Source organism: Scyliorhinus canicula, chromosome 11 (assembly GCF_902713615.1).
Source record: "Scyliorhinus canicula chromosome 11, sScyCan1.1, whole genome shotgun sequence".
NCBI classification, from domain to species: Eukaryota; Metazoa; Chordata; class Chondrichthyes; order Carcharhiniformes; family Scyliorhinidae; genus Scyliorhinus; species Scyliorhinus canicula.
The window spans coordinates 103,159,124-103,182,830 of NC_052156.1; the positions used below are offsets into that span (position 1 = coordinate 103,159,124).

The 23,707-nt window shown below is 50.4% G+C and overlaps 1 protein-coding gene across 5 annotated transcripts in view; it reads left to right on the forward strand.

The window, feature by feature from the left end:
* LOC119973234 (uncharacterized protein C3orf20-like) overlaps positions 1-23,472 on the forward strand; it is a 260,613-nt gene extending 237,141 nt beyond the window's left edge. For all 5 annotated transcript variants that reach the window (XM_038810916.1, XM_038810917.1, XM_038810919.1 and 2 more), the window contains 3 exons: positions 5,712-5,854; positions 17,711-17,842; positions 23,001-23,472. In XM_038810916.1, coding sequence (XP_038666844.1) covers positions 5,712-5,854; positions 17,711-17,842; positions 23,001-23,133 — 408 coding nt within the window. In that variant the 3' untranslated portion in view covers positions 23,134-23,472. The remainder of the gene's footprint in view (positions 1-5,711; positions 5,855-17,710; positions 17,843-23,000) is intronic.
* Positions 23,473-23,707: the final 235 nt, after the last annotated feature.

Consider the following 23,707-nt stretch of genomic DNA (forward strand, 5'->3'; position numbering starts at 1 on the left):
TCGACTTGCCGTATTATTCCAGTGGGGTCAATGCAAGCTAGGGGACAGCAGCGTGTCTTTCGACTGGACACTTTTCAGCCTCTGGACACAACACTGAGTTCAATCATTTTCGATCATAACCTTGGCCCCCATTTTGGTTTGTGTGTGTTTTTGTGGTTCGGTTCCCTCTCTCATTCCTTACTGAATTACCTTGTGTTCAGGTGGGTTATCCTGCCAGTCACAGCTCCTCTAGTCGCAGCTATTCTTATCGTATTGCCACTCACTTTGCACCATGAAAATCGGTGTCATTTCATATCTCCTCCACTCTCCCCCCCCCCCCCCAACAATTCCTTGGGCGGGATTCTCCCCCCCCCCCCCCCCAAAAACAATTCCTTGGGCGGGATTCTCCGTCGGCCGACACTGAAATCGGGAGACATGATTGGCGGAGAGAATCAGTTCCAACACCGAAATTGCTGCAGGCACCGATTTGATGACAAATTGCAGTTCTCCATCGCCTCAACACAGTGTCAATGTGTTCCGGAATGCAGTAAACCACGTTTGCATATCATTAGCGGGCCCGGCACGGCATTCCCCGGGGCCCCCACGATTCTCCGCCTCCAATGGGCTGAATTCCCGATGGCGTGGTTCACTTGTGTTTTTAAAAATCATGAAACCGGCGTCGTAGCTGATGAGGGAGAGAGATAAGGTCGGACGTGGAGAGGCGCGACTGTGGGCTACAGGGGGCGGGGGTGGGGGGAAGGGGAGAAAAGGCCGTGTGGCCGGGTCGACTCCCTAAGGGACTGGGGCGGTGTCCAGGCACGACCACCTTGCTGTGCACCCCACTGACCACCCACCTTGGTCCCTGATTCTGCACACATGCCACCGGCCGTAGGGGTGTTCCCATTCTCCGCCATATCCCCACCACCCAACTAGCCGCCATACAGCAGCGGGACATCAGGCAGCCTATCCAAGGATAGCATCCACTGTAGCCCTTACAGGCGGCAGGTGGGCCACTGAGCAAGGGCAGCATCAGCTGGCAGAACCTTTGGCAGCAGGAATGGGCACCAGGGACAGAGTCCCTCTGGTGCTGGACATCAACAGGGCCAGTGGTGCGGGGATGGGGGGGGGGGGAGATATGCGGGGGTAGAACTGCAGTACCAACCGGGGGCACCGCATAGCCCATTGGACCTGGTTGGGCACGAAGGATGCACCATGGTAACATGTCGGGGTTTCACCCCCTGCAGACAATGGATATCCAAATTCAACCAGCAATGGTGGCCTTCCTGCTAGTCGCCACAGCCCTGGTTGGGGGATGCCCTGCCGCTGTAAGAGCTGGAGATGCTTGAGGAGGAGGAATCTGCAGCAGAGCATGCAACAGCGGAGCGTGCCCCAGAGGAACAGGAGGCAGGGCCGGAGGTGCAAAGGAGCTGTCGTATGAGTCCTTATGTGACGATCACCCTGAACCTTTATGCCACAGGGTCTTTCCAGGCGCCTAGTGGGGACCTGTCCGGGACCTCGCACAACTCGGTGCACAGGTGCATTCGTGCCGTCACAGAGGCCCTAAATGCCCAGTCAGCACAATACATCCATTTCAATGTGGACCGAGCCCACCAATATGCCGAGGCAGCGAGGCTCGCTGCCATCAATGGAATGCATGTCTCCCTACGAGCACCTTGTAGTAGTCACCACTGTTGTATTATATTGTATATATTGGTATTACGGTAAGGCCCCTGGGCTACAGGTGCGGGGGTAGATCCCTGCCTGCTGGCTCCGCCCAGTAGGCGGAGTATAAATGTGTGCGCTCTCCGAACAGCAGCCATTTCGTCAGCTGCTGTAGGAGGTCACACATCTCTGTGTAATAAAGCCTCAATTACATTCTACTCTCATCTCGTCGTAATTGATAGTGCATCACGCGTGTAGATGAGAGGTCGTTCTACACAAACCGAAAGGGGGTCCACTCAATGAACGTGCGGCTGATTTGTGACCATCAGATGTGCATCATGCACGTCTGCTGCTGATAGCCGGGCAGTGTGCACGACACCATCATCCTGGCACACTCAACGATTCCTGACATGTTTGAGACGCGCCCCCCCCCCCCCCCCCCCCCCCCCGACTGGGGGGTTGGGCACCTGGGTGACATGGGTTATTCATTGCGGTCGTGGCTGATGACGGCTATCCAGAGGCCGCAGAAAGACGGCGAGAGCCTCTACAAAGGCACCCATACAGCAACGAGGGGTGTGATCAAGCGGTGCTTCAGCATTCTGAAGATGCGGTTTAGGTGCCTGGGCCGCTCTGGAGGGGCCCTCCAGTACGAGGCTGAGAGGGTCGCCCGCATCATTGCAGCCTGCTACGTCTTCCACAACATCGTGCAGCAGAGGGGTGACGTGCTGTGGGAGGAGGATGGTGTCTAACTGGTGTCTAACTTTCTGGCCTTACAGGCTCTAACGCTGCATCAAGGTAGATCCCAGGACAGTACATCAGGATTGGAGGTAGCCCTGCCGTGCTTCACATCCTGCGACCCCGTTGGTGGCCGTCTTCTGGGACATCCGGGCCTGGGTGGGCCCAGCTGCTGCTCGGGTGTGGTGTGCCCTGTTCTGCCTCCTGTCCACCAGTTGCACCTTGGTCAGGAGGGAGTGGGAGGGAATCCAAAGTGCTGCGATGTACCGGCACCTCCCCTGCGGGAGTCCCCGGCACAGGCCCCATGACCTCCGCCCTCGTGGTGCCTGACGGCTCCCTGGCTCTTCCGTGGGATGGGGGTGCGAGCAGAGCTATCCCTTAAGGCTTCCCCGCCACCTGGTGCTGCCAGTCCTGGAGGCCCGCTCTGGTCTCGACTAGGGTCTGCATGTTTGAGGCCATGGAGCACAGGAAGTGGACCATAACCTTCTGGGTCTGTGTCACCTCAGCAAGCGCCTGGGCATTGCCGCCAACTTTCCCAGCCACGGCATGCTGTGACTGTGCCATGCTCAGAAGCACCGCTGCAATTTCCAGGTGGCTCTGGCACAGGGCGGCATGGCTGTACAGTGGTTAGCACTGTTGCTTCACATCGCTTTGGAGATGTACCTATGGGCTATATCGAAGATGGATGGTGTGCGACCTCCAACCAGCAGGTGGCGGTGCAGACATACTGGGCTGGATTCACTGCTTTTGAGGCTAAGTGTTGACGCCAGCGGAGGAACTGTGCCGTATTACAATGGAAAAATTGGTGCCGAACCCTCACCCATCCTGCGACCAGGTTAGGGGCTTGCAGCTGCGGTGAGTAAAACTCCCAGCTCCCACGACAGAAACGGCTGGAGAATATCCGGGTCCGTGGCAGTGCATGTGCACGGCGGTGAACTGCAGCGATCGCGCCGTCAAACATGGTGCCGTCCGTGCGTGGACGCGACCTGTTAAATACTGTCCGCCTGGCCACCCCCCCCACCAGTCCTCTCGGAAGCCCCCCCCGGACAGCAGCACGGCTCCCGGCTGACTGTGAGGTGCTGGACCACAAGTGAACTGCGCCGTTGGGAACTCAGCCCATCAGTGGCGGTGAATCACAGAGGCCCCGAGAAGAGGGTCAGGCTCACTAATGATATGCCAACGGTGTTTAGTGCGGTGAGTGCCGCATTTACGCCATTTTCGGGGTGCCGGTGAAACCTGATTTGGAGTCAAACTGGCACTTACCACGATTTTGATGTTGGAGGCTATTCTCTGAACAATCACGTTTCGCGATTTCAGGATTCCAATGTGAATCCAGCCCACTATGTGGTCTCTAGAACAAGGTCATGCGACCAGTGAATCCCATATAAGGGGAGACACATCTGACCATCTTCAGAAGAAGATTGAGGGTGTAATAAGACATACAAGTGAATGGTCGATGCTAGGTGCAGATTCCAGAGCAGTAATAAGCTATCTTACCACACGAGACTCATTAAGGGACAAGTCGAAGTGTTCGGTGGAATCCTTCGTAAGGTATAAAGGTCCAAACACAACAAGCGCCAGGGTCCCAGGTTCAATTCCCGCTTGGGTCACAGTCTGTGTGGAATCTGCATGTTCTCCCCGCGTCTGCATGGGTTTCCTCCGGGTACTCCGGTTTTCTCCCATAAGTCCCGAAAGACGTGATTGTTGCTTCACAGCGTCAGGGTCCCAGGTTTTATTCCTGGCTTGGGTCACAGCCTGTGCAGAGTCTGCACGTTCTCTCCATGTCTGGGTTTCCTCCGGGTGCTCCGGATTTCTCCCACAAGTCCCAAAAGATGTGGTCATAGGTGAATTGGACATTCTAAATTCTCCCTCTGTCTACCCGAAGTGGTGCCGGACTGTGGCGACTGGGGATTTTTACAGTAACTTAATTGCAGTGTTAATGTAAGCCTACTTGTGACAATAAAGGTTAATATATATTATTATTATTATACTTCCAGAATGCACAGTGAGAAAAAACTGATTATAGAATCACTCAATGTGTGTCATAATTTAAAAAAAATAATATTCATGAAAGACAAAAGTCAGACCAATTTTGTGATTGTCACCATGTGAATATAATTGATGGCAGAGTATTGCATTTTAAATCCAAATCTTTGAGTGTAATGAAGATTAAATATTCATAGATCACAATAAAACGTTGTTACTTACTGTTTTATCTGCAGTAAAAGTAATTGGTGAATAAATAATTCTCTTAAATTAAAGAAACATTTCATTGTGTAACTGCTTGTGCACCTTGCCATTAAAAACAGAAGGAAAATCAGCAGAGTTCCCAATGCCACGATTACAGGAACAGGGGCCAGCACAACTCACAGATGTGATTTATCATCTGAAGTACAGTGAAAAATATGCTTTGAAATGTTTGCATTCTGCACCTTTCCAATCTACATCTATTAAGTTACATAGATTATCATAGGATTTACAGTGCAGAAGGAGGCCATTCAGCCCATTGGGTCTGCACCGGCTCTTGGAAAGAGCACTCTACGCAAGGTCAACACCTCCACCCTATCCCATAACCCAGTAACCCCACCCAACACTAAGGGCAATTTTGGACACTGAGGGGCAATTTATCATGGCCAATCCACCTAACCCGCACATCTTTGGACTGTGGGAGGAAACCTGAGCACCCGGAGGAAACCCACGCACACACGGGGAGGATGTGCAGACTCCGCACAGACAGTGACCCAAGCCGGAATCGAACCTGGGACCCTGGAGCTGTGAAGCAATTGTGCTATCCACAATGCTACCGTGCCCTTAAATTGAGTTACATCGAGTAGCTGGGGACATATTTGGGAGGTTAAGGAACACAAGATCACAGTGCAGATAGGAAAATGGTAATGTCACTGACTAGCAATTGAGATGCCCAAACTATTGTTCTGGGGACATGGGCTAGAAGCCTCTCATGATAGCTTATGGGATTTAAATTCAATTACTAAATGTAATGAATTAATGAAAAAAATGCGAAATTGGAAACTAAACTCTGCAATGGGAACTATCATTGTACGTCATAAAAATCCATCTGGTTCACTCATGTCCTTTAGGGAAGGAAATCTGCCGTCCTTACCTGGTTTGGCCTATATGTGACTCCAGACCCACAGCAATGTGGCTGACTCTTAACTGCTTTCCAGGGCAATTAGGGCTGGCAGAAAATTCTGGCCTTGCCAGTGATGCCACATTCCATAAAAATATGAAATAAAATCCTGTCCAGAGTCAACAACATTTGCCTTCTCATTCCTCGCTGCTGACTGACAGACAAACCCTCTACTTGTTGCCAACAGATGTACATTGGAGGCAAGTTGCTGTTTGCAGACCACATTTTTAATGGGTACAGTAACACCATAAAGGATCTGAAGAAGCAAATTGCCATGACGTATGATGACTACCTAATGGGCCGCCACCTGCTGTATGACTTCCGGTTCAGGTATTTTATTCACTGTTTTATGTCAGCTCTCATTTATGATATTCGCTGTTTCTAGATGACCTTTGCATCTGTCACGTTGAAAAAAAAATGAAGCACCTGATTGAATATTAACTTCTGTCAGACACCCATTTGGTAATAATGCCGCCACATAGGAATTCTGAAAAGATTTGTACAGGAACCACAACAAATGCAGCAATTCCTGTAGTTACATCAACAGTTTCCAGAGGTACAGCACTGCACACCAATCCGATCACTGACTCTTCCAGAGGTTCCAGAGATTCATCATTGCTCACGAAGGATACATTGGCAATTCCAGGGGTCCCGTTGATACAGCGCTGCTGACTTAGACACTATTTGGCTGTTCCAGGGACCCAGCATCACAGTGCTACTCACTAACACACTCACTGGCTGCTCCAGGGGTCCCAGTGACACAGTGATGCTCACTAACACACTCACTGGCTGTTCCAGGGGTCCCAGTGACACAGTGCTACTCACTAACACACTCACTGGCTGCTCCAGGGGTCCCAGTGACACAGTGATGCTCTCTGACACACTCACTGTCTGTACCAGGGGTCCCAGTGACACAGTGCTGCTCTCTGACACACTCACTGGCTGTTCCAGGGGTCCCAGTGATACAGCACTGCTCTCTGACACACTCACTGTCTTTACCAGGGGTCCCAGTGATACAGCACTGCTCTCTGACACACTCACTGTCTTTACCAGGGGTCCCAGTGACACAGTGCTGCTCTCTAACACACTCACTGTCTGTACCAGGGGTCCCAGTGACACAGCACTGCTCTCTGACACACTCACTGTCTTTACCAGGGGTCCCAGTGATACAGCACTGCTCTCTGACACACTCACTGTCTGTACCAGGGGTCCCAGTGACACAGTGCTGCTCTCTAACACACTCACTGGCTGTTCCAGGGGTCCCAGTGATACAGTGCTGCTCTCTAACACACTCACTGGCTGTTCCAGGGGTCCCAGTGACACAGTGCTGCTCTCTGACACACTCACTGGCTGTTCCAGGGGTCCCAGTTAAAAAGAACAAAGAAAAGTACAGCCCAAGAACTGGCCCTTCAGCCCTCCAAGCCTGCGCCGACCATGCTGCTCGTCTAAACTAAAATCTTCTACACTTCCGGGGTCCGTATTCCTCTATTCCCATCTATTCCCATCCTATTCAAGTATTTGTCAAGATGCCATTTAAACTTCACTATGGTCCCTGCTTCCACCATGTGCCCAGCAGCTTGAGGACCGAAAGAACGATGGCTGCTGGGAAACATGGGTTCTTATATTCTGCCTCATGGGCGGAGCTACCTTCATCTCGACCAATGGGAAAGCAACACTTGGGCCAATGGGCAGCGAGCCTTCTCCACCAATAGCAGCTCACAGTCCCAAGTACCGTAGTACCTCTAGTCATACTACCACATTCAGCCCTTGTTGAGAAAGGAACCGTGGGGGGGGGGGGGGGGGGGGGGGGGGGGGGGGCTTGCGCTTGCTGAGAAGCCGGGGGGGGGGGGGGGGGGGATCCAATGCGGGTGGGACAAGATACTGGTAGTATGACTAGTGATATGGGATTATACCTCTCCAACGGCAGCTGCCCACTGGCCCGTAACTATATACAGAGTTGTGTTATCACACGGAAAATTATTTACAGAGTTGGAAAACATAAAAAAAGGTCCATTAAAAGTTCAAATCGACTCGATCAGACAATTGGGGGCCTTGGACGTCCTCTGCGACCTGCGGAGCTTCGTCGGAGATGTTGGAGGTGAGGGCGTCCATGACTCCGGGAGCAATGATCCGGTCCTCTTGGAGGTTTCCACACCCCTAGGCGGAGCTGGTGAGGGCCGGGCCGTGGCGGGGGGGGGGGGGGGGGGGGTCTGGTCCTCTAGGTGGCGTGGGTGAGGGGGTTGGCGGGCCCGGGAGGGGAGCACCTGCGGGGAGCAGTTGTGGTTGGAGGGGGTTGGTTGGGGCGCTGGTGCCGGGGGCGATGTCGGGGATCCGGCGGGCGCCAGGTGTCGTAGGGAGACCGTGTCCTGTCGGCCGTAGGGATACTCCACATACGCGTATTGCGGGTTAGCGTGGAGCATGCTGGACCCTCTCGACCAACGGGTCCGATTTGTGCGCCCACAAGTGTTTCCGGAGCAGGATGGGCCCGGCGGCAGCCGGCCAGGTCGGGAGCGGAGACCCTGAGGAAGACTTCCTGGGGAAGACAAGAAGGCGTTCATGAGGTGCTTGATTGGTAGACGTGCAAAGTAGCGACCGGATTGAGTGGAGAGCGTCTGGGAGGACCTCCTGTCAGCGGGAGACTGGGATATTTCTGGACCGTAGGGCCAGCAGGATGGTCTTCCAGACCATACCGTTCTCCTGCTCGACCTGTCCGTTACCCCGGCGGTTGTAACTGGTCGTCCTGCTTGAGGCAATGCCCTTGCTGAGCAGGAATTGACGCAGTTCGTCGCTCATAAAGGACGACCCCCTATCGCTGTGAATGTAGGCGGGGAATCCGAACAGGGAGTAAATGCTGTGGAGGGCTTTTATAATGGTGGGTGTGGTCATGTCGGGACAGGGTTGGCGAACGGGAAGCGGGAGTACTCGTCAATCATGTTGAGGAAGTACGTGTTGCGGTTGGTAGAGGGGAGGGGACCTTTGAAGTCCATGCTGAGGCGTTCAAAGGGACGGGAAGCCTTTATCAGATGCGCTTTTTCGGGGCGGTAGAAGTGCGGCTTGCACTCCGCGCAGATGTAGCAGTTCCTAGTGACTGTCCTGACCTCCTCGATGGAGTAGGGCAGGTTGCAGGTCTTTACAAAATGAAAGAAGTGGGTGACCCCTGGGTGGCAGAGGTCCACGTGGAGGGCTCGGAGGTGGACCACTTGTGCGTTGGCACAGGTGCCGCGGGACAGAGCATCGGGAGGCTCGTTCGCCTTACCAGGACGATACAAGATGTCGTAGTTGTAGGTGGACAACTCGATCCTCCACCACAAGATCTTGTCGTTTTTTATCTTGCCCCTCTGTGCATTGTCAAACATGAAAGCCACCGACCGTTGGTCTGTGAGCAGGGTGAACCTCCTGCCGGCCAGATAATGCCTCCAGTGTTGCACAGCTTCTACTATGGCCTGCGCTTCCTTCTCGACCGAGGCGTGGCGGATTTCGGAAGCATGGAGGGTACGGGAGAAGAAGGCCACGGGTCTGCCCGCTTGGTTGAGGGTGGCTGCCAGAGCTACGTCAGACGCGTCGCTCTCGACCAGGAAGGGGGGGGGGGAACTCGTCGATAGCGCACATCGTGGCCTTTGCGATATCCGCTTTGATGTGGCTGAAGGCCTGGCGGGCCTCCGTCGACAGGGGGAACGTGGCAGTTTGGATGAGGGGACGGGCTTTGTCGGCGTAGTTGGGGACCCCCTGGGCGTAATATGAGAAGAAGCCGAGGCAGCGCTTCAGGGCCTTGGGGCGGTGGGGGAGGGGGAGCTCCATCAGGGGGCGCAAGGTCGGGACCTATAACTCCATTTTGCACTACGTAGCCGAGGATGGCTAGACGGTCGGTGCTAAACACGCATTTGTCCTTGTTGTAAGTCAGATTCAGGAGCTTTGCGGTTTGGAGGAATTTTCGGAGATTGGTGTCGTGGTTCTGCAGATCGTGGCCGCAGATGGTGACATTATCGAGATACGGGAAGGTTGCCCTTAAACTGTATCAGTCAACCATTGGGTCCATCTCCCTTTGGAAGACTGAGACCCCGTTTGTGACACCGAAGGGAACCCTTAAAAAGTGGTAGAGCCGCCCGTCCGCTTCGAACGCAGTGTACTTGCGATCACTCGCGCGGATGGGCAGCTGTGATAGGCGGACTTGAGGTCCACCGTGGAGAAGGCCTTGTACTGTGCGATCCTGTTGACCAGGTCGGAGATACGTGGGAGAGGGTACGCGTCCAGCTGCGTAAACCTGTTGATGGTCTGACTGTAGTCTATGACCATCCTATTCGTCTCCCCGGTCTTTACCACCAGAACTTGTGCTCGCCAGGGGCTGTTACTAGCCTCGATGACCCCTTCCTTCATAAGCCATTGGACCTTGGACCTGATGAAGGTCCGGTCCTGGGCACTGTACCGTCGGCTCCCAGGTACCGTAGTACCTCTAGTCATACTGCCACACACCACCTCCTCCGGCAACGAGTTCCACCCACTACCCTCTGTGTAAAACAGTTGCCTCGCACATCTCTAAACCTTGCCCCTCACACCTTAAACCTATGGCCCCTAGTAATTGACCCTTCTACCCTGGGAAAAAGTCTCTGACTATCCATTCTGTCTATGCCCCTCATAATTTTGTAGACCTCTATCAGGTCGTCCCTCAACCTCTGTCATTCCAGTGAGAACAAACCAAGTTTATTCAACCTCTCCTCATAGCTAATGCCTTCCATACCAGACAACATCCTGGTAAATCTCTTCTGCACCCTCTCTAAAGCCTCCACATCCTTCTGGTAGTGTGGCGACCAGAATTGAACACTATACTCCAATTGTGGCCTAACTAAGGTTCAATACAGCTGCTACATGACTTGCCAATTCTTATACTCAATGCCTCGGCCAGTGAAGGCAAGCATGCTGTATGCCTTCTTGACTACCTTCTCCAACTGTGTTGCCACTTTCAGTGACCTGTGGACCTGTACACCAAGATCTCTCTGACTGTCAATACTCTTGAGGGTTCTACCATTCACTGTATATTCCCTACCTGTATTAGACCTTCCAAAATGCATCACCTCACATTTGTCCAAATTAAACTCCATCTGCCATCTCGCCTCCAAAGTCTCCAAATGATCTAAATCCTGCTGTATCCTCTGACAGTCCTCATCGCTATCTGCAATTCCAACCTTTGTGTATACTACGAACAGCAAAGATCCCAGCACATGATCCCTGCGGAACATCACTAGTCATAGCCCTCCAATCAGAAAAAGACCCTTCCATTGCTACTCTCTGCCTTCTATGACCTATGATGTAGAGATGCTGGCGTTGGACTGGGGTGAGCACGGCAAGAAGTCTTACAACACCAGGTTAAAGTCCAACAAGTTTGTTTCAAACAGTAGCTTTTGGAGCACTGCTCCTTTCTCAGGTGCAAGGAGCCTGAAGAAGGAGAGGTGCTCTGAAAGCTAGTGTTTGAAACAAACCTGTTGGACTTTAACCTGGTGTTGTAAGACTTCGTACTGTTCTATGACCTAGCCAGTTTTGTATCCATCTTGCCAGCTCACCTCTGATCCCGTGTGACTTCACCTTTTGTACCAGTCTGCCATGAGGGACCTTGTCAAAGGCCTTACTGAAGTCCACATAGACAATATCCACTGCCCTACTTGCATCAATCATCTTTGTGACCTCCTCAACAAAGTCTTATCAAGTTAGCGAGACACGACCTCCCCTTCACAAAACCGTGCTGCCTCTCGCTAATATGATCCCTTGCTTCCAAATGGGAGTAGATCCTGTCTCGAGGAATTCCCTCCAGTAATTACCACTGACGTAAGGCTCACCGGCCTGTAGTTCCCTGATTCTCCTTGCTACCCTTCTTAAACAAAGGAGCAACTTTGGCTATTCTCCAGTCCTCCGGGACATCACCTGAAGACAGTGAGGATCCAAAGATTTCTGTCAAGGCCTCAGCAATTTCCTCTCTTGCCTCGTTCAGTATTCTGGGAAAGATCCCATCAGGCCCTCGGAACTTATCCATCTTAATATTTTTCAAGACGCCCTACTTGGATCTCAATGTGACTCAGGCTATCTACACACCCTTCGCCAGATTCAACATCCACCAATTCCATTTCTTTGGTGAATACTGATGCAAAGTATTCATTTAGTACCTCGCCCATTTCCTCTGGCTCCACACATTGATTCCCTCCCCTGTCCTTCAGTGGGCCAATCCTTTCCCTGGCTACCCTCTTGCTTTTTATGTACGTGTAAAAAGCCTTGGGATTTTCCTTAACCCTATTTGCCAATGACTTTTCGTGACCCCTTTTGGCTCTCCTGACTCCTTGCTTAAGTTCCTTCCTACTTTCCTTATATTCCACAAGCCTTCTAGCCTTGACAAATGCCTCATTTTTCTTTTTGACGAGGCCTACAATATCCCTTGTTATCCAAGGATCGTGAAATTTGCCATATTTATCCTTCTTCCTCACAGGGACATGCCGGTCCTGAATTCCTTTCAACTGACATTTGAAAGCCTCCCACATGTCAGATGTTGATTTATCCTCAATCTATGTTCTTCAGTTCCCGCCTTATACAGTGCTGCTCACTAACACACTCACCGGCTGTTCCAGCAGTCCCAGTGATACAGTGCTGCTCTCTAACACACTCACCGGCTGTTCCAGCAGTCCCAGTGATACAGTGCTGCTCTCTAACACACTCACTGGCTGTTCCAGGGGTCCCAGTGATACAGCACTGCTCTCTAACACACTCACTGGCTGATCCAGCGGTCCCAGTGATACAGCACTGCTCTCTGACACACTGGCTGTTCCAGCGGTCTTAGTGATACAGCACTGCTCTCTAACACATTCACTGGCTGATCCAGTGGTCCCAGTGATACAGCACTGCTCTCTAACACACTCACTGGCTGATCCAGGGGTCCCAGTGATACAGTGCTGCTCTCTAACCCACTTACTGGCTGTTCCAGGGGTCCCAGTGATACAGCACTGCTCTCTAACACACTCACTGGCTGATCCAGGGGTCCCAGTGACACAGTGCTGCTCTCTAACACACTCACTGGCTGTTCCAGGGGTCCCAGTGACACAGTGCTGCTCTCTAACCCACTTACTGGCTGTTCCAGGGGTCCCAGTGATACAGCACTGCTCTCTAACACACTCACTGGCTGCTTCAGGGGTCCCAGTGACACAGTGCTGCTCTCTAACACACTCACTGGCTGTTCCAGCAGTCCCAGTGACACAGTGCTGCTCTCTAACACACTCACTGGCTGTTCCAGCGGTCTTAGTGATACAGCACTGCTCTCTAACACACTCACTGGCTGTTCTTTAGATGGAGGTTCTCACTTTAGTTCTTTTACCGAAAGTTGGAAATGTGATTTAAACCTTCACCAGAATTCAGTGGGAACACAATCAGCCTGATGGAGAGACCAGACGGGTATCGCGAGGTGAGGTGGGGGGTGGGGGGGATGAGGTGGGGTCGGGAGATGGGATGGTGAGGTTGGGGGGGTCAAAGGGGTGGGCGAGGTTGAGTGGCTAGGTCGGGGGTGGTGATGTGAGTGGTGAATGTTAATTCTAGCCTGAGGTCACTCTGCTCCCTGTGCCTCCCCATCCCCTTCCCTGTCGTTCCATTTCATCTGCTCAGCTGAGCCTCCAGTATAGAGCAGGTGGCCACTGCTGTCAGCATGATTCTAACATGGTGCAGGAGGGTGTCTGGCCTGGAGCTGGATGCACATCCAAAACCAACGGGAGAAGCTGACTTAACAGAATAGGCAAGGCACGTTTGCACAATGACATTTCTGAGTGAGGAGGAACAGGATTGGTCCTCCCAGCCCTGACCTGACAATCCCATGTGTCGGTTATTCCTTGCAACACTTCCTTCTACGTGTGCCTTTAACTACCCAGAATCCCTACAGTCTCTGTTGTTTTGAAGTCATGTTCGGATATCTTATCTTTACCATTTTCCATTCTGTATAATCTCAGCAATGTCTCTAAAATCAGGACTGAAATAGTCACATTTCTCCAGTATTTTCCTCGCAATTTATTTGTATGACATTTAAGGATGAGTATATTGGTCTGCACCACCTTCAAGATTTGAATGGTTCTATTATAGATCAGACCTTGCATCAGATACTTCATCTCGAAGGGCTGGGGGACGGGGAAAGGGTGGCGCAACTGTACAACTCAGGGTGCCCATGTAACCTGAGGGCCTTGAATGGTCAAGGGAATCCTCACCTTACTGACATTCCCGCCACGGAATTCACCGTAGGTGGGATCCTCCGTTCCTCCAGCAGTGCACCAACACCCACGGGTTTCCAGACAGCGTGAGGTGGCCCAATACAAAACCCCACTGGCCGGCTGCGGGAACGGAGAATCCCACTGCTGGCAGGGGCGCGACATGTCGGTAAACGCGGCTGGTGGATGGGAGAATCCCGCCCTGTCTCTCCGCCCCTCCCCTCCGCAGAGCCATGGATTTCGGATTACACCCAGCAGTGCTCATTATCTATGTGGCCGCTGCTGCTGTTCCAGATGGACAAGGCAAGAGCACCAGGGCCAACCCAGGAAGCACCCTGCACAAGAGGAGCCTGCCCATGAACAACAGGGGCCAGCCGGTGAGGCTCGAGTGCTGTATGTCCACCAGGCCGAGGAAGATGGTGGCGCCACATCAGGCCACGTGCATAGCACAAGTCCTTCAAGGAGCTGCCAGACCACATCAACTTTGGCTCACCAGAGAGACCTTGCGCCCCCTGTGCCAGATGGTCGTGCACTCCCCCCACTTAAACACCCAACTCCCCCCACCCAAAATCCACCTTCCTCTGAACCTCTCTTCCTCAGCCTTTCCACCCCGTCTGGCTCTGCCTCTGTATCTGCACATCTTTTCCAGAAACGCAACATCTGACTGGGCAACAGCTGTCTCCAGGGATCGGCTGGCCTCTGACCGTCTGCTCATCTTTAGAGTCTCTGCCTCCACTTGATGTACTTCAGCATGTGTGTGGTGCTCACTAGAGGGTGACCCAAGAGCCTGTTCGCTAACATTATGCACCGAGATGATAGTCTCTGTGATGGTAGATGGTGCAGGTGAAAGCAGTACTGAGACGTCGGTGCCCGGGTGTTCTGAGGGTCTGGATGGGGGACAGCGACCCTGGACAACCAGCCTCGCCTCGTGTGCCACCTCATTCTAGCCCTCATTCAGTATTGCGGGTTTGTATCTCCAGCCCATCCAAGGGAAGAGGGTGTCTCTCCTCTCTTCAACAGTGTCCAGCATGTGTCCAATGTCAACATCCAGGAACGTTGGTGCTTGTCTTTTAGCAGTCTCCACCACATTTCCCAAACCACTCACTGTGTGAATAAGTTTTTTCTCACATCACATTTGCTTATTTTGGACTCCACTTTAAATCTGTGCCCTCTCGTTCTTAATCCTTGTACGAGGGAGAACAGTTTCTTCCCATCTACTCTCATGTCTACTCATTGCCCCTTTTACAACTGAACCAAAGCTGAGTGAACAGTCATTCTGGTTTATTCCGGTGGGGAATGACTTCATAGAGCATAGAATTTACAGTGCAGGAGGAGGCCATTCGGCCCATCGAGTCTGCACCAGCCCATGGAAAGATCACCCTATCTAAGCCCACATCTCCACCCTATTCTAGAACCCAGTAACCCCATCTAACCTTTTTGGACACTAAGGGCAATTTATCATGGCCAATCCAACTAACCTGCACATCTTTGGACTGTGGGTGGAAACCAGAGCACCTGGAGGAAACCCACACAGGCACAGGGAGAACGTGCAGCCTCCGCACAGACAGTGATCCAAGCCGGGAATCGAACCTGGGACCCTGGAGCTGTGAAGCAACTGTTCTAACCACTGTGTTACCGGGCCATCGTGACCAGTCAACTTGCCCGGTTTGAATTTGAACAAAGCTGGGCAGTCACTGTTCCATGCTGCTTTCTCCATGACAATACTGCCATCAGAGTCCACTTGCCAACCAATCAGCAGTCTCTTATGCAGCATAATTGTTGTTACCATGCTACAGTTAGTAATTTCTTGTGAGCAATCTGATGAGTGCAAGAATGAAAGCTTTGATAGCTGATCTCTTTTTTCAGCAATACTCTGTATTACCAACAACCATTTTGATTATATTGCTCCACCTCATTCTTAAATCCAAAATACCTTACATTATACATTAAATTTCATCTGCCCCAGGCTCTCTCGTCCTCTGAAGTCTGTTACGTTGGTTAGCTCATGGGTTCGTGATGCGGAGCCATGTCATCAGTCTGGGTTCCAGTACCAGTTGAGGTTATTCATGAAGGCACCGCCTTCTCAACCTTTCTCCCCTGCCTGAGGTGTGGTGACCCTCAGGTTAAATTACCACCGGTCAGCTCTCGCTCTCAAAAAGGAGAGGGCAGCCTATTGTCCATGGGGACTATGGCGACTTTCATTTCAATCATTCATTCATTTGCTATCCACAGCAACAACAACATATTTATTTAGCCCATTAATGCAGTAAAATGTCTAAAGGTGCTTCACAGGAGTGACCATCAAACAACACAATTTGAAAGTGAACCACAAAAGATTAGGTTGGCCAAACAGGTAGATTTCTGGAAGGGACATTAAGGAAGAACGCAAGGTAGCGAGGAGGAGTGATTTAGGTAGGGAATTCCAGAGCTTCGGACTTCTCTAGCCTAAGGCGCAGCCACCAATGGCAAAGCGATTGAAATTAGGGATGTTGCTTGGACCCTTGTAGAGTTTTATGTATGGAACTCTATCAGATGGTTTTTGTGAGTCAAAGTACATCAATTGTGTGGGACTTTGCCTGAATCACTTCAGATGTCATGTACTCAATTGCAACAGTTGTCGTTAATGTTGCTCCAAGACTGGTGTCATGAAGGGGTTCCCTTATGCAGTGTAAAACTGATCTAGACAGGTTCGTCTTTGCCCATTTTGGAACGTTTCCCCACCATGCAGTGCTCCTTAATACTACAACTAAGAATCAACCAGCATGGCTCAACAATGACTTTTAGATCGTTGACTCTCTTGACAGCTCTTTGACTGGGTTCTTAACATTCTGTAAGCACAAGCAACTGCTCTTAAAGTTGGCAGCACTCAGGATATCAACTATACAAGTCTCTGTAATGATAACGAACAACGCGCCCAAAATAAGTGTCAAAACCCTGGAAGATGTGGAGTTGAGAGGAAGACAAGCTGGGAGCAATGGCAAAATGACAATCCAGACAGAGAAGGGACTTGGGAGCTATCCAATTGCGGAACAGTGGAAAACTGGCTCATTTTGGCCTTATGTTAATCAACCAATGTGAAGATGAATTTCTCAGGCAGTAACACTGAACAAAGCAGGAGGAAGGGGCAAAGGAGGAATTTTTGAAAGCATCAAACAAACAACTGGGCAAAGGAATAGGAACACAGAGGAGATATTTAATAGAAGATCAGACATTGAAGAGCTCACACTCACAGCTATCAACTGATGTGAGAGACCCTCACATAGTCCCTGACTGTACAACATCATCAATTCCTCCCATCTGGTTAGTTAGAGGATGTCAACATTATATATTTAATAAGAGGGAATTATTTGCTGAGGAGGCAGACGGGGTTTAACATCCCATCCAAATGATGGCACCACTGACAGCGCAGAACTCCCTCAGTCCTGCACTGACGTGTCATCCTAGATTTAGTCATCAAGTGGGACTTGAACCCACAACCGTTTAAATCAGAGATGCGAATGCGACTAACGTGAACTCCAGCTGACACACTATGTGACAAGTGGTATCGATGAGAGAAATATCTGTTTAATCTATTGTGAAACTGCCACTGAACGGGTAGAATGACCAATCCATAAGGTATGTGATTGATCAGAATTCAGAATCAATTCTGAAATTTGGGGCTGGTTTTTCTGATGGTATAGCCAATGGTAACACATTAGAGTTAATCAGTTACTATCAGCATTACAATTGGGAAAACAAAGATGTTAAGTGTTTTAACATTTATAAATCCTTCTGCAATTTTTTTCACAATTCAGAATAATAGTTCACATGGCATTAATTAATTGTTCAACCAGTCTTAAATTAACTGAGAAGAATGTCAGTTTATTATTTGTAACATGAAATATGGCACCACTTTTTCAAAGACTTGCTGAATCAATTCATTAACCTGTTTCAAATTATTGAAAAGCCTTTCTACTTTCCCCAGTTCCCTTGAATCCGAGCTGCCAAGTACTGCGCAGGGTGAGAGGTCCTGGAAAAGTCTACCTGAGTGGAGTGCGAGACCCAAATCTGAAGCCTCTATTCAGCCGGGCACATGCATCGTTAAGTCTTCCAACAGGTGAGGAGAACAAAACCAAGGAGTAGGTCAATATGTAAACACACTACCTGCTGCAGTACTGAGCGTGGCAGGTCGGTCTCAGCATTGGTTCCTGGTCTCCTCAATTAGTTATGTCAGCTATGGAGATTAATCGCGAGGTTCAACGTAATTAGTTTCATTACCTTATGCTCACCAAGGGAAAGATCATGACGTTCCCTGACTGTTGGCCACCTAATGACTTTGACAGCCTACGTGGAAAATAGAACCAGAGATTTACAGCAAAAAGGGAGACCATTGACTCATCATGTGCAGGCTCTTTTCCAGCACAATTCAAAACCAATCCCATTGCTCTGCATTCTCACTATGGTCCTGCCCCACAGCGACAGGGACCCAGGTTCAATTATGGCCTTGGGTGACTGTCTGTGTGGAGTTTCCACCCTCTCCCAGTGTCTGTTTGAGTTTCCTCCAGGTGCTCTGGTTTCCTCCCACAGTCCAAAGATGTGCAAGTTAGGTGGGGCTACGGGGATAGGGTGGGGAAATGGGCCTGGGTAGGCTGCTCTTTCCGATGGTCGGTGCAGACCCGATGGGCCGAATGGCCTCCTTCTGCACTGTAGGGATTTTATGAATCCGCCTCACCAGTTCACTGCAGCAAAGACTCCCAGGCCCAACAACCCTCCACATAACCCTCTTTCTTCACGCACAGTAAGAATTATAACCTGATATCACCTTTGTTACGTACATCCCAACCACAGGATATAACATTTCACTCTGAACTCAGTCCGAAATATTTTGAAATGATTTTAGAAATATTTCTTACATTTCCTGAGATGTCTGTGCTCTATTAGGAGTAACCCCAGTATCTCAGGTCTCTCCTCATAACAATAGCTTCCATCCCTGAAATTATAGTTAATTGATGCTGTACCGTCTGCAGTGGCTTTTTTGTCCTTTCTATAATCAAGTGCACCAAACTGCTGTGCTGTAACTGCGATCTAACCTATATTTTGCATTAATTTACTTATAAAGTGGGGAAAAAGTATCAAAGTGCTCTTGCACTTTGGGAGGATAAATTGGGGAAATTTTATCCTTATAATCCACCCTTGCAAACAATTGAAATGTTCTACATACTGCTGACTTCCCTGCCCATTCCTTCTCCCATCCTCGTTTTTTCTATTTGCTTATTTTAAAAATGTATTTTTAAATCAATTTAGAATGCCCAATTCTTTCTCTTATCCAACCAAGGGGCAATTTAGCATGGGCAATCCATCTACCCTGCACATCTTTGGATTGTGGGGGTGAGACCCATGCAGACACAGGGAGAATGTGCAAACTCCACATGGACAGTGACCCAGGGCCAGGATTGACCCGAGTCCTCGGTGCCGTGAGGCAGCAGTGTTAACCACTGTGCCGCCTTTTTTCTATTCATTTATGGGATATTGGAGTCACTGGCTTTCCCACCTCCAGTTTTCCTTGAGAAGGCGGTTAGTTGCTTCCTTGGACCGCTGCAGTGCATGTGGTGTAGGTACACATGGTTAGGGAGTGTGGTCCAGTATTTTGACTCAGTGACGGTGAAGGAATAATGATATATTTCCAAGTCAGGATGGTGAGTGTCTTGGAGGGGAAAGTCCAGGGCCGGGATCACTCCAGCGTCGGGCCGCCCTTTAGTCTCCACACCTTTAGGGGCCAAGCCCTCACATTGAGGGGCTAGGCCCACGCCGGAGTGGTTCCCATTTGGCCGGCTGGTGCGAACGGCCTTTGGCGCCATGCCAGCTGGCGCCGAAAGGACTTCGTCGGCCGGCGTAAGTCCGCGCATGTGCCGGAGCGTCAGCGACTGCTGACATCATACCAGCGCATGCACAGGGGAGGGGGTTTCTTCTGTCTCCGCCATGGTGAAGACCATGGCGAAGGCGGAAGAAAAAGTGTGCCCCCACGGCACAGGCCCGCCCGCCGATCGGTGGGCCCCGATCGCGGGCCAGGCCACCGTGGGGGCACCCTGCGGGGTCAGATCGCCCCGCGCCCCCTCCCCCAGGACCCCGGCGCCCGCCCGTGCCGCCAACCCCGCCGGTAGGTGGTTTAATCCATGCCGGTGGGACAGGCTTGTCAGCGGCGGGACTTCGGCCCATTGCGGGCCGGAGAATCGCCGCGGGGGACCCGCCGACTGGTGCAGCGCAATTCCCGCCCCTGCCTAATCTCGGGTGGTGGAGAATTCGGGACACGGCGGGGGCGGGATTGACGCCGGCCCCGGGCAATTCTCCAACCCGGCGGGGGGTCGGAGAATCCCGCCCCTGGTTTCTGCTACCTCTGTCCTTCCAGATGGTAGTGGTTGTAGGTTTGGAATGTGCTACCTCAGGAGGCTTGGTGAGTTTGGCTTCCCAATCCTGAGACTTCTGTGAGAATGTTACAAGATGCATCAGGTTTATCTTTTCAGGTAGTCCATGCCAATTAGGCAGCTTGGGGGCTTAATCCGTGCTTTGCTCCATGAGCAAATATGGACTTGGACTAGTGGTTCCAATGGGTATCTGCCATGGGATAGGGAAGAGGAAGTGTGTGTGTTGTTACCAGGTGAGTACAGAGATAGTCTTGCCCCAACCCCCTATCCATCCTCCATCCCCATCGATGACAAGTGGATCGTCAGCTCTAATGCACCCCTCCCTGATGAGCTCAACACATTCTATGCCCACTTTGAACAAGAGGTCAGCGAGAGCGAGCCCTCCACCCCAGAAGCCGCGGATGAACTTGTATGTATGGCCGCATTTGGAGTATTGCGTACAGTTCTGGTCGCCTCATTATAGGAAGGACGTGGAAGCTTTGGAACGGGTGCAGAGGAGATTTACCAGGATGTTGCCTGGTATGGAGGGAAAATCTTATGAGGAAAGGCTGTTGGACTTGAGGTTGTTTTCGTTAGAGAGAAGAAGGTTAAGAGGTGACTTAATAGAGGCATACAAAATGATCAGAGGGTTAGATAGGGTGGACAGTGAGAGCCTTCTCCCGCGGATGGAGGTGGCTAGCACGAGGGGACATAGCCTTAAATTGAGGGGTAATAGATATAGGACAGAGGTCAGAGGTGGGTTTTTTACGCAAAGAGTGGTGAGGCCGTGGAATGCCCTACCTGCAACAGTAGTGAACTCGCCAACATTAAGGGCATTTAAAAGTTTATTGGATAAGCATATGGATGATAATGGCATAGTGTAGGTTAGATGGCCTTTAGTTTTTGACTTCCCATGTCGGTGCAACATCGTGAGCCGAAGGGCCTGTACTGCGCTGTATCGTTCTATGTTCTATGTATCTGAGATCACCACTGCAGATGTCAGAGCAGCCTTCTCAAAGGTCAACCCACGGAAAGCCACTAGCCCGGATGGGGTACCCGGACGAGCACTCAGGTTTTGCACGGATCAGCTGGCTGGGGTATTCGCAGACATCTTCAACCTCTCTTTACAACAATCTGAGGTCCCTATCTGCTTCAAGAAGATGACCATCATCCCTGTACCAAAAAACGTCAAGTTGGGTACCTTAATGACTATCGTACAGTGGCTCTGACATCCATCATCATGAAGTGCTTCGAAAGGTTAGTCATGGCACGAATCAACTCCAGCCTCCCGGATTGCCTTGATCCACGACAGTTCACCTACCGCTGCAACAGGTTCACAGCAGACGCCATCTCCATGGCCCAACACTCTACCCTGGAACACCTAGATAACAAATACACCTATGTCAGACTCCTATCTATCGACTACAGCTTAGCCTTCAACACCATCATCCCTACGAAACTCATCTCCAAACTCCATGGCCTTGGCCTTGGCTCCTCCCTCTGCAACTGGATCCTGAACTTTCTAACTCACAACCACAATCTGTAAAGATAGGCAACAACATCTCCTCCATGATCATCCTCAACACTGGTGCCCCACAAGGCTGTGTCCTCAGCCCCCTACTATACTCCTTATACACCTATGACTGTGTGGCCAAATTCTCCTCCAACTCGATTTTCAAATTTGCTGATGACACCACCATAGTGGGTCGGATTTCAAACAACGACGAGACAGAGTATAGGAATGAGATAGAGAATCTGGTGAACTGGTGCGATGACAGTAATCTCTCCCTCAACGTCAACAAAACGAAGGAGATTGTCATCGACTTCAGGAAGCGTAGTGGAGAACATGCCCCTGTCTACATCAATGGGAACTAAGTAGAAAGGGTTGCGAGCTTCAAGTTTTTAGGTGTACAGATCACCAACAGCCTGACCTGGTCCCCCCATGCCGACACTATAGTTAAGAAAGCCCACCAACCAGGGCAGCATGGTGGCACAGTGGTTAGCATTGTTGCCTATGGCGCTGAGGACCCGGATTCGAATCCCGGCCCTGGGTCACTGTCGTGTGGAGTTTGCACATTCTCCCTGTGTCTGCGTGGGTTGCGCCCCCACAACCCAAAAGATGTGGAGGATAGGTGGATTGGCCACGCTAAATTGCCCCTTAATTGGAAAAAATAATCGGGTACTCTAAATTTTAAAAAAAGAAATCCCACCAACGACTACTTTCTCAGAAGACTAAGGAAATTTGGCATGTCAGCTACGACCCCTCACCAACTTCTACAGATGCACCATAGAAAGCATTCTTTCTGGTTGCATCACAGCTTGGTATGGAGCCTGCTCTGCCCAAGACCGCAGGAAACTACAAAAAGGCGTGAATGTAGCCCAGTCCATCACGCAAACCATCCTCTCATCCATTGACTCTATCTATAATTCCCGCTGCCTCAGAAAGGCAGCCAGCATAATTAAGGACCCCACGCACCCCGGACATACTCTCTTCCACCTTCGTCCGTCAGGAAAATGATACCAAAGTTTGAGGTCATGTACCAACCGACTCAAGAACTGCTTCTTCCCTACTGCCATCAGACTTTTGAATGGACCTACCTCTTGTTAAGTTGATCGTTTCTTTACACCTTGCTGTAACTGTAACATTATATTCTGCAGTCTCTCCTTCCTTCCCTATGTACGGTATGCATTGTTTGTACAGCATGCAAGAAACAATAATTTTAACTGTATATTAATACGTGATAATAATAAATCAAAACAAAAAAGGGTACCCTGTACTCCGAGTTAGTTGTTCAAGATAGATGGGTGACTGGTAGTAACAAGAGTGTGCAGTAATGGCCCAGAATAAGACACAATCTTTACTTTCTTTTCCAGAGCTGCGACCATTCAGGAATACATCGCATTTAGCTTGTCCCAAAGAAATGCCTGTTGTACCAAAAACATAAATCAAGCGGAATTTGTATCTTTGGAAACTCTTGTGAAAGGCTGTGCCCCGAAACCTGACTGATAGCCACAAGGGGCAGGAGTAGTGTATATTGTATATTGTAGATAGAATATGACATGCTAATGTAATTTCTACAGCTGATGAAAGCCACTGTATAACATTGTTAGTAATGACCAAATATAGCTGTAAGAAAATAGCTGTAAGAAAGGATCATGTTATACTTTCAAATGCTTTCAAGATTGCTATGACCACATTCAAAATCCAGGAACTGAGGGAGCAGCTAAAGTTGGCTTTTCCAGGGACTGCCTGAGAACCGGCATTAAAAATGCATTTGCCTACTGATCGTCACTTAAGATACATTCACCCAAGGACTGTGATTAAAGATACATTTGGATTTCTGCAGCTTTAATTCAGAATACATTGGTGTTCGAGCAATGCATTTCACTGAACTTTGGCACAAACCATTAATGGCCACTCTAGGATTCTTGGTACGGGCATGTACATGTATACTGTTTTATTCTACATTAATACATGCCAAATTACTTCCATAGTCATAATGCAATCTGCTAAATCCAATTATCCCTATGACAGTCCTGGAACATATTTGTCTCACGTCATACTCTCACTTTCAGGTTTT